This window comes from Asterias amurensis, chromosome 5 (assembly GCF_032118995.1).
Source record: "Asterias amurensis chromosome 5, ASM3211899v1".
NCBI lineage: Eukaryota > Metazoa > Echinodermata > Asteroidea > Forcipulatida > Asteriidae > Asterias > Asterias amurensis.
This window is the reverse complement of record NC_092652.1, coordinates 27817748-27835839: the sequence shown is the minus strand read 5'-3', so window position 1 is coordinate 27835839 and position 18092 is coordinate 27817748. Positions and strand designations below refer to the sequence as shown.

At 39.1% G+C, this 18092-nt stretch overlaps 1 protein-coding gene across 3 annotated transcripts; it reads left to right on the top strand.

Moving 5' to 3' along the window:
- The first annotated feature begins 6 nt into the window (after positions 1-6).
- LOC139937842 (ferrochelatase, mitochondrial-like) lies at positions 7-16408 on the top strand. 3 transcript variants are annotated; one of them, XM_071933188.1, is made up of 12 exons: positions 7-912; positions 2034-2143; positions 6384-6486; positions 7350-7469; positions 8892-9040; positions 10339-10411; positions 10943-11120; positions 11817-11915; positions 12685-12792; positions 14030-14194; positions 14614-14673; positions 15023-16408. In XM_071933188.1, exons 2-12 carry the CDS (start codon positions 2116-2118, stop codon positions 15155-15157), a joined length of 1218 nt encoding a protein of 405 aa, XP_071789289.1. In that variant the 5' UTR covers positions 7-912; positions 2034-2115; the 3' UTR covers positions 15158-16408. The 3 variants fall into 3 exon arrangements, with proteins under 3 accessions (XP_071789289.1, XP_071789288.1, XP_071789287.1); XM_071933187.1 differs by having other exon boundaries at positions 7-981; XM_071933186.1 differs by lacking the exon at positions 7-912 and having other exon boundaries at positions 1944-2143.
- Positions 16409-18092: the final 1684 nt, after the last annotated feature.

Genomic DNA, 18092 nt, shown 5'->3' with positions numbered 1-18092 from the left:
TTTATCAGGGATGTGATTTCTCCGGCTTTTGCCGGATTTCCGGCTTTTTCGACTCAAAAAGTCAACCAACGTGAATCATGTGAATCCGTTGAGAAAATCGGGGGGTAGATTGTGCTAATTAATTATTCATGTTGAGTTTTGCATGCCGAAATGTATTTAATTGGTTTTATGATGAACGTTCTACATTAAATTGTATTGCCATATATGAGAACGAGGTGGAAACAGAGCGCTGGGTCGGACGGGATTTTTATTAAATGACGCTAAGAAGACGCATAAGTTGTGATCGTTCTCACATTGGACCCGTACGGTTTGTTGTTTTTACTGGGTAGGAGTGTGCTTCTTTCACCAAGTCTAGTTCCTATTAACGCGTGTGCTGTGCTTGCGTATTAATGGAATGGGGGAACAGACTCATTGTGTAGCAGTGACCTCGTTTTGTGTCTGCGCAATGTGCGGTGGTTTTACGCATGGTGATAGCTGCGCAAATTTAAAAAACTCGAAATGCACGAACAATTTAGAAATTGCGCGTCGCCAATGCTAGTAGAGCAACGAAGATCAACGCTGCGCTGGAGCTTCTATTTTTGGTTTGCGTGCACAATATGGCAGCATTTGCCAGCCAACGTCCGTCCACGTGTACGTGTGGCCGCACCGATACAATCCATACGACGTACGACTGTTTTTGAGGATTCGTACTGTCATGACTGTTGTCTCATCAGCCAGTCGAATCGGCATGGCGGCGTCGAAACAAACTTTGCCGAGGGGAGACCCATCAGTTCGAGACCTGGAAAAAGGTGTTCAAAATAAATTCCGCTGGAGTTGGCTGGACGAGTCGGGCACTGTTGACGGACTTGAGATTCATTTGCATCAGTGCTAACTGCTATGAAAAATTTGTGACCGCGGCTAGAAAAGTGATAGGTACTTACTGTGATGGTGATGACACCATCATCTCCGGGTCTGTTTACCCAAGGCTACAACAAGTACAATGTATGATTTCACTTTTCCCTTTACACGCAAAAAGAAGTCTGCCACTGGAAATGGCAGATTATTTTAAACACAGAGTAAACTTGGCAATGATTTTGTGTTTTATTTTCAATGTTATACTTATTCTGAACAAGGGTTTCCCAGCTGAATTAAATACAATATTTGAGATTTTTGTTTCTCTCCTAAAAACACTGAAATTGTGCAACAAATAGTGATTAAAGCAGGTGTTCTAAGGAAGCTTAGAATGCACCACAGAGCATCTAGACTTCAAAATTTTTTCGGGGCCCTTGGGCGGGCCCCGAACCCCACGCCGTAAGGGGCGAGCTTGCGCTCGCAATGATAGGACTCACATTTCCAGACAGTTTAAATTTTCAGGCTTTTTTTAAGACAAGCAATCACATCCCTGGTGTAAAGGGTTACCTAGACACCCCAACAAATGTATGCTCCTATTCCCAACCCTAACCCTAACCCTGGTGTGTAGATCATGAGGGGTTATCTGAACTTTGTCGGAACACCGTGTCGCTGGGTGATGGAACATAGAAGTGTGGAATTTATAGGGTGTGAAATGTTTTAGGAGTATATTGGAACAGCTTTTCAAACCATTTCAAACAATAGTCAACTTATCACTCATGAAAAAAAGCGGTTCGACCCCAACATCATCCAAGTAAAGTGCAGTACAACCAAACTTAAATTTAAATGTTGTAGCACTTGTTGATTACTGGTTTTGTAGTATGCTCTTTGCTATGGTTTTATAACACTGTGAACTTTAATTTTCAAAAAAAAAGAACAAATAAGTGGTGGCCAAAAAAAGCTTATCATTGAACCAAGATTGCAACCAGCATATAAATACAATTTTTTGCTTTTTAGATGTAATCATTATTGTTTATCAATGACCGCTCGAGGGCGCCCTTCAACAACATGACCTTTGCTTGCACAATATGCAGCACATGCATTGCACAGTTTCCTGAAGGACGGATGTACAAAAGAGGCGGTGGTACTTCAGCACACATACACAGATGCATTATCATAATGACATAACAATTTTAATCACACAGCACATTCGACTTGGAACCACTGAGTGTAATTTTTTTCACGGTTGCTCATTGAAGTTAAAACCCCGAAGCTAACAGCACCAGCATGTCTGTTTTCAGAAGGTTGTTTGGTGGTAAGTTGTTATTCTTTATTTATTTATCAACATCCATTTAGCGCAGGCGGCTAGAATTTGCGCCCAACAGCAGACACGTGTAATTTAAATTCATTTAAAAATAAAATATTGTTTCTACACTTCCGTCACGTCATGCCCGTCCGTGTGATGGTTGTGGTTTCATGCTTATTTTAAAAACTATATTGGGCAAATAGGCCATCTGATTCTGATCTCACTCCACCATATTGCCCACTAAAAGCCCAGTATGGTAGGACCTACTTCTAGAAACTATATAAAAAAGGCTAGAATTAAGAAACTATAATATTAATAAGGCTCCCCTTCAGCATGCCCAGGGGCAGGAGCCTTATAAGTTTATTAATTAGGCCTATAGTTTCTAGAATTAAAAGTACCAGCATGGCCACGTACGGAGGACACCTTGACCTTGTGTTGAGCTGTGCACTCTCTTTTCGTCATCTTTCTCATCACAGTGGCCATATGGGACTGTGATGAGACCGATTTACAGCTCAACAAGGTGGGCTAGGCCTAGGCAGGTGGGCTACCTCCAATTCAATTGTTCCCAGTCAATATTTGTCTCAGTTTTTGTAACACAGACAGGGCATCTGGATTGATAGGCCCTAGAGGAAGGAAATACAAACTTGTCAGTAATTTAGTTGAAATCCCTCTTACAGACGTCACTTTGCACAACATTCCACTCGACCCTCCAGAAAACACAATCTTCAATTCCATCAAATTTGTCACACAACCAAAACCAAGACTCAAGAGGTACTGTTTCCTTCGATCCTCCATCCATGAGTCCATGGTTGAAATGGTAGAACTGTTCCTAGCCCTTACCCTCCTCCCAACAGCGGGAGGAGGGTTACGTTATTGCAACTAAACTGTTTCATGAACAAAACCATGGAGGAAGGAAATCATGGTATAACAAAGGTATGACAGGGATTGTAGCATATTGTACAGTTTGGCTGATGTAATGTTTGGCGATTGTTGTAGGGGGAACCGTCATGGTCTAGTCGAGTAGTAAATTTCACTAGTCGCCCAGGCTTGTTGTTCAGTGTGTGCAAAGTCTCTTTGATTATATTGCTTTTAAGTTAAACCACGTTTGGCTGATCAATGTATTTTTCTGACATTTTGGTTACAAAAATAAGTTACGTTCTCTATCCCTTTTTTTATTTTATATATTTGTACTACTTCTAATACCTAAATAAATTTTTTTACTTGTGTTGAAAAAAACATTATAAAGTGCCCAACAGGTGCCCAATTTGTATTTAAGTGCATACAATTTGCTGAGTTTGCTAGGTGCTGGGTTTTCAAGGTGCTGATTTTGTTGGTGCCCAGTGTGTTGTTTCTGAAGTGACCAGTGAAAATGTGCCCTTGAGGTCTTGACAAAATGTTGGACGGCTGAAGGCCAATTGAAGCAACTGACCCGTTGTCATTGGCTTGGTGCCCATGGTCACTGCCCCCATCTTGGTCATTGGCTTGGTGCCCATGGTCACTACCCCCACTTTGATTTTAATGAATCGCTGTGAACTAATCCAAAATAAGTAACTGTACATTGGATGTGTATTATGTAAGCTAAAAGTCAACACAAAAATAGAACAGTGGCAAATTATAGAACTACTGGAAGGGAGAACATGTCTCATTGCAAACAGGAGCTCGGTAGCGTTATCTGCAACATGCCAAACCGGAAGCTCGTCTTTTTCTTTTTTGTAAAACCAAAAACAAGTGAGGTGTCAAGGGACGACGCAACTTCACATTGGTCGGAGGATCACTTGGCCAAAACCTGGTATTTTATGCAACACTAGTAAAGTGTGTTTTTTTAATTTTTTTATCTTGCACCATGTGTATAGAAAATAACTGATATTTGAATTCTCTATAGTAAAATTGGTTACTAAACAAAAACGAACACGGACAAACAACAAAGTAGTGGCATGCAGAGCTCGAGCAGGTTAATGTGGGAAGACCAACATGGGTACATTACATAGATGTGTATGTTGCACACTGAAACGACCTTTCATCGGTTAACTTTTGATCTGCGTCCGTTCACAAAAGGTGGATCAATGCGGGACCGCCACCACAATAAACAGGTCTTCGGTAAATCCTTCGGCAGGAGCATGAACTCGTAATATATTTATTAAACAAACCCACAGCGGACGAGCCGCCAATTACAGGAAAGGATAATACACAATTATAAATTACACAATTCTGGATCCAGTGGGAACACTGTCTTATAGTTTAGCCAGTGTATGTCCTCAATCCTCCAATTAATGTTCATTTGTGTCTTTCCACGAGTCCACAACAAATCTGTTGGTATATCTTGAAACTGTAATACTTGAAACTGTGATTTAAGCTAATAATTGGCCAAGTCCTTTAGAATCCTTCACTTGGTCAATTGGATTGAAGGAATAAAGCTGTCGTAAATTATTATTTGAAAGATTGCAGATGTCTTTGTTGTTAAAACCAATCATCCATATCCCTTGACACCTTTATATAAACTATTCATGCCCTGACAAAAGTTAAAAGTTTATGAGGAGTTCAGTTTTATAATCGTTTGCTAGGTCCAACTCCATAGTGCTGCTTTAGAAGCACAACAATGAGCTTCTAGCATATATTACAAAAATAAATGCTTTACTACAATAAGGTTACATTTACAAGCCAATCTCACATCATCACATGTACAATTCGGTCATTTTTGCTAAGCAGGGATATTAAAGCAATGTTTTCAGCTAAGCAGCTCTATCAAATGTGGCCTTGCCCTGTATGCTTTTTGAAAAGGCACCAAGACATTTTCTCCTTGGTAAAGGGTAAAGGAAATTGTGTTAGCACTGTTCTAGCACCTGCTTGAGTTCTGTGAGAAGAAACTCTCAGGGTAGACTATTATTATAATACTGATCTGATATCTTTTGTATGCATAAATATTGTAACTCTTGAAAGTTTTTAGTATTACATGTGTAATTTAACATCTATTTAAAATCGTTTGCAGTACCCTCTGCTAAAACATAGGATTCGAACTGCCTCTGGCCACCGGGCAATCTCGGTGGTCTAGTTGGTATGACACTGCTCTAGAGTTGCAAGGGTCGTGGGTTCGAATCCCACCCGAGTAAAATGCCTGTGATTTTGTTCACAGGACTCGGGAAAGTACTGAGTATACGGTGCTACACACATCGGTGTATATGGGTAAAAACCAAAAATTGATATTCTTTATCCCCGATGCAAATTTAACATCTATTACATGTGTAAGTGTGGACACATTTGTGTAAGGGTTAAAACCAAGTAATATACAGTTGCAATACAGTTACAGCATTGAGCTTAGTTTCATAAGTCGTTTCAAACTCATTTCAAAGCTTTCTGTTCATAAAGAGTTCAGTTTTATTAAATCCATCTATTTATAGTAGTGAACTGAGTCTCACAATTAATTTAAGATTCTGACAAACTTTTCAAAAGAACTTTTTACGGCACATACCCTAAACACTTTCAATAGTGCATTCACATCCCAAACACTGATATAGTGCATTCACTTACAACAGTGATGCAGTGCGCTGGTGTGTGACTTGGAATCGTTGTTGATAATTTGTGTAACCTCAGAGCAAAGATCAGAAAATTACGTTTGTAGATCTGTACAATTAAATCTTGCATTTTCATTTGAAAGGGGTAGCCTAGGTAGCAGCCAGGGGCAAATAAAAACTTTATGAGGCCTAGCACACCTGAAAAGGGAAGGCATTTGTGAGGCCTAGCACACCTGCAAAGGGAAGGCATTTGTGAGGCCTAGCACACCTGCAAAGGGAAGGCATTTGTGAGGCCTAGCACACCTGCAAAGGGAAGGCATTTGTTACAGCTGCAAGACATGCTGGCCTCAAATAAACAGGGTTTTTTTTACAATTTGAATCTGAATTTACTGTCCCATACATTCATGGATGCATTTTTCAAAACATCAGGAGCAGTAAGCAAACAGGTGGACTCGTGGAGCTAGTTTAAGCTTACAAACCAAATAAATTCTGTCCACGATGAAGACCTAAGTCTAACCTGGTTTTAAAATAACAAGTAGTTCTTCTATACGTATTATCACACTCAAGGGGCGTCTCAATATCCTCATTTGATTTCTAACAGCTCCCAGATGTATGTTTGACAATTGAGACCTGTGGGTTCTTAATTGTTAGAGGTTGAGAGAAATTGATATATTGTTTTTGTTTTATTTGAATTACGAGTGACCAACATTGCATTTTATATTAATTTGTTGACCCTTTAGATCTTGTGAGTGCAGTAAGGAGTCAATCAAGTCAATCACCACACCGTGCATTGTCTGCATCTGTAACAGCAACTCAAGATGAACACAATCTTCCTAATACTAAGTATGTCTTCTTAATAGTAATATTCTAATCATTTAAATGGCTTTATCGTCCTGATAGATCTTCCACAGCATATATTTATGACAGTATGCAGAGTGAAATTTTTGAACTTTATGATCCATTTTTTTCTGGCCTTTGACAGTCAGGAATTACCAAAATTTGACACAGCATTTTTTTCTCAGAATTATGCCCTTTGGATGTTGACAAATTTGGCCTAAAAGGGTAGGCCTATTATATCTAGTGGCAATTGTCACCATTGTAAAGTGTGGTGTAAAAAAGAGACTTTTCATTTTTCCCCACTCACATGTTGACTCTGTTGGAAAAATGGAACATCAGAAAACTGAATTTGAGATCAATTCTCTTGCTCTTAAATTGAGATGTGTAACCGGGTTCTTGTAGTGGAATTGCAGTAAACTGGATGTTCAATGTCAGAAGTTTGCTCCTCAGTTGTGGTTAAGTGTCTTTGTTTAAAAGGAAAAACATTCCATGACTTGATGGACCCAAATCAACACCTCAACTTTAATGTACATTGTACATGTGTGGATTACACACAGATTCAAGACTAGTCTTATCTGGACTTAGAACGAGAATAGCCTTTTAGTTTTTAATAACTCCTGAAGCGTCCTAGGACTAGTAAGTTAGGGCTACTTTGTGAAATTTACCCCAGTTTTTGTTTTCTGTCTAGAACATATTCTCTATATTAGGTGTGGTATACTCCACACATATAAATGCAGAAACAGGGATTTGTTTTTTATTCATTTAGTTGAATCTGTTTATTTCTGTATCATATATTAATTTGTTAAAATGCTCTTTCATTTGTTCATTGATTTATAAGGGTTTATTCTATGTCTTCTCTTGTTTCTCAGGCCAGCCAAGACTGGCATCATGCTTCTTAACATGGGTGGTCCAGAGACTGTTGATGAAGTACATGACTTCCTTCTTAGGTTGTTTCTGGACAAAGATCTCATTCCACTCCCAGCACAAAAGTAAGATACTAAAGTAGGATTTAAAACTTTGCATGGTGGAAATACAATATGGAAAGGTTTACGGTAACACCATGTAATGACTATCTCTAAATGAGTTGGGTTGGTTCTGAAAAGAACCATTGATTTCAACTCCACATTTCGATCAGTATGCTCTGATTGTCTTCTGAAGAAAGCTGGACTCTGATCTGTGGATGCGGATACTAAAGGTTTATCTAATCACTCTGTGTGCTGGAAACTAATTATAATTAGACATTTTAAATTTGTCTACCTGCTCAGGTTCTGAAAAATTGGTAAATATCAAGAGTTAAAGCCATTATACACTTTCGGTAAAAAAAAAAAAAAAAAAGTTCACAGATTTACAAATAATTTACAGGGTTTACAGAAGGTAATGGTGAAAGACTTCTCTTGAAATATTGTTTCATGAAATGCTTTACTTTTTGAGAAAACATTAAAACAATATCAACTCTCGATAGCGAGAATTACGGATTTATTTTAAACACATGTCATGACACGGCGAAACGTGTGGAAACAAGAGTGGGTTTTCACGTTATTTTCTCCCGACTCCGATGACCGATTGAGCCTAAATTTTCACAGGTTTGTTGTTTTATATATAAGTTGTGATACACGAAGCGTGGGGCTTGGACAACACTGTTTACCGAAAGTGTATAAGGGCTTTAAATCAAATCAACAATAAACATAAAAACCATTGAATAGATCAGAATTGATAATAAATACTTTATTTGAACATCCAGTTTAGACAGACACTAGTCACTAACATCAAACTTTCACGGACAGTCTATTCAAATTATAACAGCTGAGATTCTAAGTTGTGAAACACCAAAACTGTTCTTAAATGCCCTGAACACCATGATGTACATAAAGGTTAGCCCTTATACTCTTCAGAAGGTTCCAGTTTTTTAACTAAGTGCCAAATATCATGTAAACAGTATACAATTGTTGCACGCTGTGACAGGGTCCATGGCGTTTTGTACACCCGAGGGGAAAAATGGCACCCGAGGCGAAGCCGAGGGTGCCACTTCCCCTCGAGGGTGTACAAAATCCATGGACCCCAGTCACAGCGTGCAACAATTGTTTTGTTATACCTTTGTTTAATTGTTATTCCTCTTCTCAAAGTTTTGTTGTCATCTTCAAACATTATTACGACAGACTATTCATTGTTTATTAAGCAGACGAACAAGAAACAATTCCCTCGAACCCGCGATTGTTTCGTACACGGCGCAGGAAATCGACCAACGCTGGGAACGATCATGGTGATGCGCGTTTTTGTTGCGCGTCATGTGATCGGTTCTCGACCAATCAAACTTCACAGTTTGTTACCGAGGTATAACAATGCTAATTGCTTTATGGATGTACATGTTTGGATAAAACCTGAAATATTTTGTATGCCATTTCTTTACACAGCAAACTTGCCCCATTTATTGCTAAACGTCGAACACCAAAGATTCAGGCACAGTACAAGAAGATTGGAGGTGGTTCACCAATTAAGATGTGGACCAACAAGCAAGGCAAAGCTCTGGTTAAACTTTTAGACAAAATGTGTCCAGAATCAGGTTAGTGTTCTATTTATATAACAGGTTATTGCCAATCTTGTATCTGTTGCGGTATTTAGGGAATACTTTACCAATTTGTATCTGTTTCAGAGCTAAGAGAACAATTTGCCAATTTGTATCAGTTTCAGAGCTTAGAGAATAATTTGCCAATCTTGTATCTGTAGCAGACGAACTAATTTGCCCACTGATATTCATATTACTGACCCCTATACATGTACTGTACTTGTGTAGCATGTTGATAACTACACTTGAAATTTTCCTTTTAGGAAAGTTTTTGGTGATGTGTACATGTATGAAAATTAATGTGCTTTTAACTATTAAATTTATTGGTTGTGTTCTCATCTACTTTTATACATAATTTTTTACCAATTTTATTCAGGAATTCTGATGTGCATGCAATTTTGCTGTCTGTTTGTGTTGTTCGTATTATTTTATGCAAATCTGGCATTGGTAATCATCATCATCATGTTTTAACCAGGCATGCAATTTTTCCTTGTATCAGCTGATTTCCCCTTTTTTTATATATCAGTTTTACCATTCAAAAATGAAAAATACTATTCAAAGTCATTGAAATGTTTAAATTTCCTCTTTTTTGTGAAGTTACAGTTGCATGCCTGTTTTAGGTCGTTATCCAGTCTGTTTTTGTTTGGCTTGTTCTGGTTTGGCATAGTGGATTGTGTTTTCAGTTCCAACCTGATTGCATCGATTTCCTCTAGTTTTAGTTTACTCGAACCTTCCATGTCTGAACATTTCTTCATGGCCTTCTCTTCACAGGTACCTTCAAGCTTACAGGTTACAGTGCAAAGGGAACCTTCCATGTCTGAACATTTCTTCATCCCCTTCTCTTCACAGGTATCTTCAAGCTTACAGGTTATAGTGCAAAGGGAACCTTCCATGTCTGAACATTCCTTCATCCCCTTCTCTTCACAGGTATCTTCAAGCTTACAGGTTATAGTGCAAAGGGAACCTTCCATGTCTGAACATTTCTTCATCCCCTTCTCTTCACAGGTACCTTCAAGCTTACAGGTTACAGTGCAAAGCGAACCTTCCATGTCTGAACATTTCTTCATCCCCTTCTCTTCACAGGTATCTTCAAGCTTACAGGTTATAGTGCAAAGGGAACCTTCCATGTCTGAACATTTCTTCATCCCCTTCTCTTCACAGGTACCTTCAAGCTTACAGGTTACAGTGCAAAGCACTTTGAGGATTTTTTGGCCGTTTGGTTTCAGTGACCAGAAAGATATATTCAATCATAACCATCATGATAATAATAACAGTTGAATTGTTTGTATTTGCAGCACCACATAAATACTACATCGGTTTCCGATATGTTAAACCCCTGACAGAGGATACTGTAGCCGAAATGGAGAGGTAAATACTTACAGAATAACAGTTGGTAGTTGAAACCTTCTTTGTGCATTTTTGTTTATTGGATTAATAGTCAAATCGAAGGTGTCCCAAATGGACAGTTAGGTAGGCTCATTATGTGGTCATAACTCCCAAAACAAAATGTGTAATTTCTACCATTAGCCTATTTGATATGAAGATGGTAATAGAATCTGAGAAATGATGAATCGTTTCAAACAATGAATGATTTCTGATGGTTGATGTCTGTTAATGAATATGTACTACCCTGTCATCACCTAGTAACTACATTGGGCCAGTAACCCCACTATGAAACAACTGTTGCAGTCTTGTCCGTTTTGTTTACAAAAATATGATGTTGAATGGTTTAACTATAAATGAAACACTTCAGGTTTTGTAAACAATCCTATTTCTGGCCATATTGAAGTTCTGAGTTACAAGTAATGTATTGTAGTTAAGAATATCTTAGAAATTCAAGCCAGTTATCTAGAGTCGTAATGATTTGTTTCATACTATTTTCTGACCTGTTTTGTATAGAGATGGAATAGAGAGGGCCATTGCCTTCACTCAGTACCCTCAATATAGCTGTTCAACCACTGGAAGTAGTCTGAACGCTATTTATAAATATTATGCAAAGCATCCAGAATTAGTAGCCAATAGCAAGATGAGATGGAGTGTGATTGACAGATGGCCAACCCACCCAGGACTTGTAAAGGTTGGTTGCTACACATTGCTCTTAAATCACTTCACACCGTCCTGACATCTAATAATGCCTGATTGTTCAAACTGAATTAAGGAGACCTTTGTGTCGGTTTTAGAAATGCTCAGAACATCTATAATAGATAATAGACTATTGTTCAGTTGACTTAATGCCCAGATTTTCTGTGACCAGCATGCACTGTGCATGCACTCAAGGTGTGACACCATGTTTGACCTGTACTGGAATTCATTCTCAAAATCTCCCTTTACTAGACCTTCATTTCATTGTGTGACAATAGCCTGACAAACTAGCATTTTGAGTGATTAATAGGATACCATAATTGTTTCCCTGTCTCAATAGTTACTTGTCATTGGATTTAGTGTAATTTGTAATTGTCTGACTATATGAAAACAAGCCTGGAACTTATTTTTTGAATATGCTGAAATGGCAAGGCGATTTTCGTTTTGCAAAAGGCACTTCCATTGGAAAATCTTATTTGAAGGGGCACCAATGCCAGCCCCAGGGGCAATGTAGGCCATGGCCCTCTTTGCCTGCTTGTAATTCCAGGCTTGTGACAACATTCAAACAGTCTTGATAATGAATTTGTTGGGGCAAGTAAAGTTGTCTGCTTACCGTGCCTTATTTCCCTTATTGAGGGTCATTCTAGTTAGCAATATTCACAGTTTGAAAATCAAATTAATTTTTCATCAGGCATTCACACAACTAGTCAAAGATGAACTTGCGAAGTTCCCTGAGGAGGTTCAAGATGATGTAGTTATACTCTTCTCTGCACACTCCTTACCTATGAGTGTAAGTTGTTTCTTATCTAAACAATCTTACTAATCATTACTATGGTTTCCCATTACAATGTATGTAAAGTGTTTACCAAGAAAGATTCACAGGTGTTAGGCACCCTATATCCATCCTTCCTTTCATGTAAGAGCAGGGCCCAATTTCATGACTCTGCTAACCACAGAATTCTGTGCTTGTAGAACCCATGCAGCACACAATTCTACGATGTGTAAGCACAGAATTCCTCGGTAAGCAGAACCATGAAATTGGGCCCAGATCTTTTAACCACTAAACCACTGAGTGCTGGGTCCAATTTCATAAAGATGCCTAAGCACAAAATCTTGCTTAAGCGAAAAAATCCTTGCTTAGTAAAATCAGATTACGGCCAAGACTCCACTTAATTGTTGTGGTAAGTCAACAACAGCTAAATACCAGTCACAAGCAATGTATATGTGTATAAGGCATGAAATTATGGCCAGTAACATGTGTAAAATAAGCGAGCTATTTTCGTGCTTAAGCAATTTTGTTTGCTTAAGCAGCTCCATGAAATTGGCCCCTGGTGAGAGGCCAGTTCCAATCCTGTTATAAACCATGAAATAGTTAGTATTGCATCAACTTTATTTTATGTACTAATTACAAGGGGGTAGAGAAATTTATATTTTTGTAGTTTTGGGGTAATTAGCCAATTCAAAATGGCATCTTGTTGAAGCATGCTCAATAATCAAGTAATGAGTGCACTGAAGAAATACTGAACAATTGCTGTCTGGTTTTGTATTTGTTGGTACAGGTTGTGAATAGGGGTGACCCTTATCCTGCTGAAGTTGCTGCTACTGTACAACGTGTCATGGAGGCTCTTGACTTCTCTCATCCTTATAGATTAGTGTGGCAATCACAAGTAAGTAGTACCTGTATATACTATAGATTGTATTAGATCAGCACCTACAATGTGAACAAATATTCCAGTTTCCAAGGGAATCATTCTTAACACAAAAATAGTTTTTTAGCTGAATCGTTGTTCTGAAGTTTGTAGTTCTAACCTCAGTAGAATTATACAAAAATGTATGTTTCCTCAATATAAATGTATTGTGCCACCGGGCATGCTTGGTTAAGGGTTTGAATCCCACCAGAGTTGTATGACAAGGGATTTTTGCATTGGGTCACTGGGCATGCTTGGTTATGGGTTTGAATGCCACCAGAGTTGTATGACCAGGTGTTCTTGCATTGGGCGACCGGGCATGCTTGGTTAAGGGTTTGAATCCCACCAGAGTTGTATGACCAGGTGTTCTTGCATTGGGCGACCGGGCATGCTTGGTTAAGGGTTTGAATCCCACCAGAGTTGTATGACAAGGGATTTTTGCATTGGGCGACCGGGCATGCTTGGTTATGGGTTTGAATTCCACCAGAGTTGTATGACCAGGTGTTCTTGCATTGGGCGACCGGGCATGCTTGGTTAAGGCTTTGAATCCCACCAGAGTTGTATGACAAGGGATTTTTGCATTGGGCGACCGGGCATGCTTGGTTATGGGTTTGAATCCCACCAGAGTTGTATGACCAGGGATTTTTGCTATGGGCCACCGGGCATGCTTGGTTATGGGTTTGAATCCCACCAGAGTTGTATGACCAGGTGTTCTTGCATTGGGCGACCGGGCATGCTTGGTTAAGGGTTTGAATCCCACCAGAGTTGTATGACAAGGGATTTTTGCATTGGGCGACCGGGCATGCTTGGTTATGGGTTTGAATCCCACCAGAGTTGTATGACCAGGGATTTTTGCATTGGGCCACCGGGCATGCTTGGTTATGGGTTTGAATCCCACCAAAGTGGTATGACCAGGGGTTCTTGCATTGGGCCACCGGGCATGCTTGGTTATGGGTTTGAATCCCACCAGAGTTGTATGACCAGGGATTTTTGTATGCAGGTCTTGGGAGTGAAACACTGGGTATATACAATGCTTATCACTCATGGTTTAGTGTCAAAACAAGAATACTATCATGCCCCCTCCACTTTTCACAATTGTTTCCATTGTAACAAATATCAGTTATATTAATAGCTATCCGATAGTCTATCTGAAATGTCAAGATCTGCATTGGTGTTAAGAGAGCTAATTAACTATGAAGGATATTTTTATCTGTAGGTTGGCCCTCTGCCATGGCTTGGTCCTCAAACTGATGCAGCCATCAAAGGATTAAGCAAAAATGGCCGCAAAAATATTCTGTTGGTGCCGATAGCATTTGTGAATGACCACATTGAAACCTTACATGAGCTGGACTTGGAATACGCAGATGAATTAGCAAAGGAGGTACGTGTATAAAGAGATCTCAGAGCCCCATTGTCAGGGGTTGTTTCAGCGGAAAAGAAAATTCATTTTACTTATCAAATATTTCTTGTAGAAAGGCATGTGAGTTTTCAGATTTTTCCTGATGTTTTCACTGATTGCCTTCATATATGCCTTCAGATTTGTTGAAAGATGTAAAGTTACCGTTACCTTCAGATTTCTTGTCTTTTTATGTAGAGCAATGTAAAGCTCTTAATTGCCTTTACTGTGTTAGACATGCATTACCTGTTATTGTTTGAGGCCATTGTAATGATCACTGTGTGAAATCTTACACTTTATTTTGTAATTTAACTTTTTATTTTTCAAAAAAAACGTTTTGACGTTTTTTTTTAACCAATTAATTTCTAAGAAAAAGTTCCCTCTTTACTTTGTTTTTCTTTTAGTGTGGAGTTGAGAATATTAGGCGTGCTGCTTCACTGAACGACAATCCTATATTTATAGAGGTGAGTATAAGTCCAGTATAAATACATAGCAAAGCATTGTTAAGTTGTTGAAAGTCTGAAACAAAAACTTATGGACTCGGTTTCAAACTTGCAGGTCTAAGCCTCAGCTAAATACATTAAGGACAAGGACTTATTTCAGACTTATAGGTCCTGTATTGTGTGTAAGTTGGGAACTTCGGCCTTTTTCATTCTCTTTTGCATTGGGGTCTTTTGCAAGTATTTGTAAGCCACGGGTACAAGTAGAAGAACATGTGTGAGGAGACACCATATAAAATAGTCGAATGATAAAATACAAGCATGGCAATGATAGTTCTTCCAACCAGTTTTTTCTTGTTGTTCTCTATTTTAGGCAATGGCAGACTTAGTAACTCAGCACCTTGCATCAGGTCAACCATGTTCAACACAGCTCTCATTACGATGTCCTGTATGTGTCAACGCTGTCTGCGGACAGACCAAGAAGTTCTTTGCAGATCAGAAACTTTAAATCTAACTTTGATGTATTTTATAAATGCACTTACATCTTATTGCTTCCAAGTTGTTATAATTCCAGCGGCCACTCGTTACAGTCAAGATTTTCTATAGCTTCCCATTTCCAACAAGTGACCTCATTCAAATCTAGCCATCATTATACATAGGTCATGGGAGCAATATCTTTAGGTGAGGTTTGTGGTAGCACCATGTGTGAATTTCCTTCAAGTAGTGTTGGTTCTGAAAGGAACCGGTGGTTGACAACTCTTAAAGTATAGCTCGTTAGAATTTTTGTGTTTATGGTTTGAAATTTTGATTCTATTATTGCAAGGCAGTATTAGGATTTCTTTTTAAAGATGTTGTGGGGTTAGTAATTGGTGGGGAAAAGGTTTTTTGTAGGACTATTTAGAAGTGGACATTGGTGTTTGGTGGTCTTGGTTTTTCGTATTGAATGGATCCTACCATCTTATTTAAAAACATTAAGCATGAATGTTAGCACCATTGGCAAAACACTGAGATAAAAACTAAACATTACCGGAAGTCCTCTTCTAAGAGCTAGGTCAGTATTTGTATTTAATCTCTTTGAAACTAACTCCAACAAGGTTAGATTTGTTATTTAGATATTTATTTATTTTGTTATGCATATAAGTTACTAGTATGATGTACACCTGTAGTGGCTGAGCTTTGTTTCGTGGCACTTCTACTCACTGAGGTTGTTAATGGGACACCCTCAGCGCCGTTCATACTGACTGTGAATGGGAAGTGAATTTTGACATCACAGCCCTTTTTTCCCTGAGAATGTTTTGCAAGAGTTGGGCTCGTTTCGACTGTTGAAACAAACAGTAAAAATTCGTATCACATTCGCATTTGCAGAAAGTATGAACCGGGCTTATTCCAAAACTTGAACTGGGTCATTTTTTAATACCGACAGCCTTTTTCTTTGTTTACTTCTAGTGGTTGCACAGTATAAGTTTACAAACGCACAAACTCATTCAATGAGAAACGTAATACTAGTTATACGAATTATAACATTTATTTTTAAGTAGGATTTGAAACTTTGCATGGTGGAATTTATTCTTGTTATAGCGTTATACTTAAAATCTCAAAACGCTATCGAAAAAGGATTTTGGGGGTATCGAGTAGGGTTGTCAGCACCCAAAAATCTTTGGGCGGATCAGTTTGTTGGGTCATAGAGCAGTACTCGTTGTGATAGCTATGTAATAGTGGAAACGCAATGATGAGCTGAATAAAGTTGTTTCTGTCACACGAATAGCGTCCCATTGCCTGTGTAAACATATAGCGTCACGTTGTGCAATGTGTATTGTCACTCGGTTGTGAAGGAAACAATTAATCAACAAGCAGGTTCACAGTACAGTGTAGGTCAAACCATGCTTCATAATTTGCCTCCCTCTCTCGTCTTGATTGTGGGAATTATTTCTATGCCAAAATAAAATCAGACGGCATGTAATCTTTCCGATTAAACCAACTATCTGATAATTGTATGGTATAAAACTACAATTGTCCATTTTGAAACCACACGTGGCTTTGGCTTTAGGTGTTGTTTATGCAAAACTTGAGGCTTGATGATCCAGTCTGCATACTACTGCACAAATTGTGTTTTATAAACAACAGACAGAAGAGTCCAATAATTATGTGCAACAAAGTATTAGTACAAAGTTCCGATGCCATTGATAACGTTATTTCAACATTTACTGATCGTCCCCAATCATACAGAACCAAACCCAAAAAGCGCTTAAATAAGATTTGAAAGCCATAGAGCACGATAAATCCAAAAGCAAAAAAGCACTACCAGTCATTCTGCATTAGTCGGCCACCCCATCCCATCTTCCCGACGGTTTTCTTTGACCGGGAGGGTGTCGACGAATCTCGGAAACACCTTGGGGCAAAATTGCAACTTTGTCAATTTTGTACCCCGGAGCAATGTTTTCCCTGTTGTTGGTCAGTGACTAGTCATAATAACGACGACGACGACGACGACAATAATACAAAGTTCTTATAAAGCGCACATATCCTAGACTCTAGATCAAGGCGCTGAACAGAAAGAGAATAAACAATAAACAAAATAATGGGCTCTGAACAGTTCAGTCTTCAACAGTTTTTTGAATGTCATGATTGAGTCAGACTGGCGGATTTCTGGGGGGAGTTTGTTCCATAGGTTGGGGCCGCTATAACCAAAGGCACCCTGACCAACCAGTTTCTTACAGATGGTGGGAGTAAGTTTTGTTGCGGCGTCCAATTTACGGAGTCGGCTGCCGCGATGATAAATGGAGAGAAGATTGTTGCGGTAGACAGGTGCTGAGGAGTGAAGGCATTTCCAAACAAAGAGCATCATTTTGAACTTGATTCTGTCCGAAACCGGAAGCCAATGGTATGGTGGCCCCGAAGGGACATCGCATAACGCAAACGTGTGCGCACACGTATGCAATGTCGTGAAACAAATCGCGAAAATATGCGCACACGTATACAATATCGTGAAACAATTCGCGAATATTTTCCGCACACGTATGCAATGTCGTGAAACAATTCGCAAATATGTGCGCACACGTATGCAATGTCGTGAAACAAATCGCGAATATGTGCGCACACGTATGCAATCTCGTGAACCAAATCGTGAATATGTGCGCACACGTATGCAATTTCGTGAACCAAATCGTGAATATGTGCGCACACGAGTGCGATTTGTTTTGCAATGTCGTGAATTTTATTGCATACCATGTTGCATACCATTAGGATGATGTCATAGTTGTGGATAATTTGTTACCGATCTAGGGAGTACTGTGGCGCTACAGCAGGCTCCCTCTGTAAAGCATGTGTATACCCAGGAACTTGGCACCAGGCCAAGGACGACCACACGCCTCGCTTGCCTCACAATACAGACTACTGCTGCAATGACTACCGCTTATCTCACTGTTGGAAAGAAACCCCCAGAT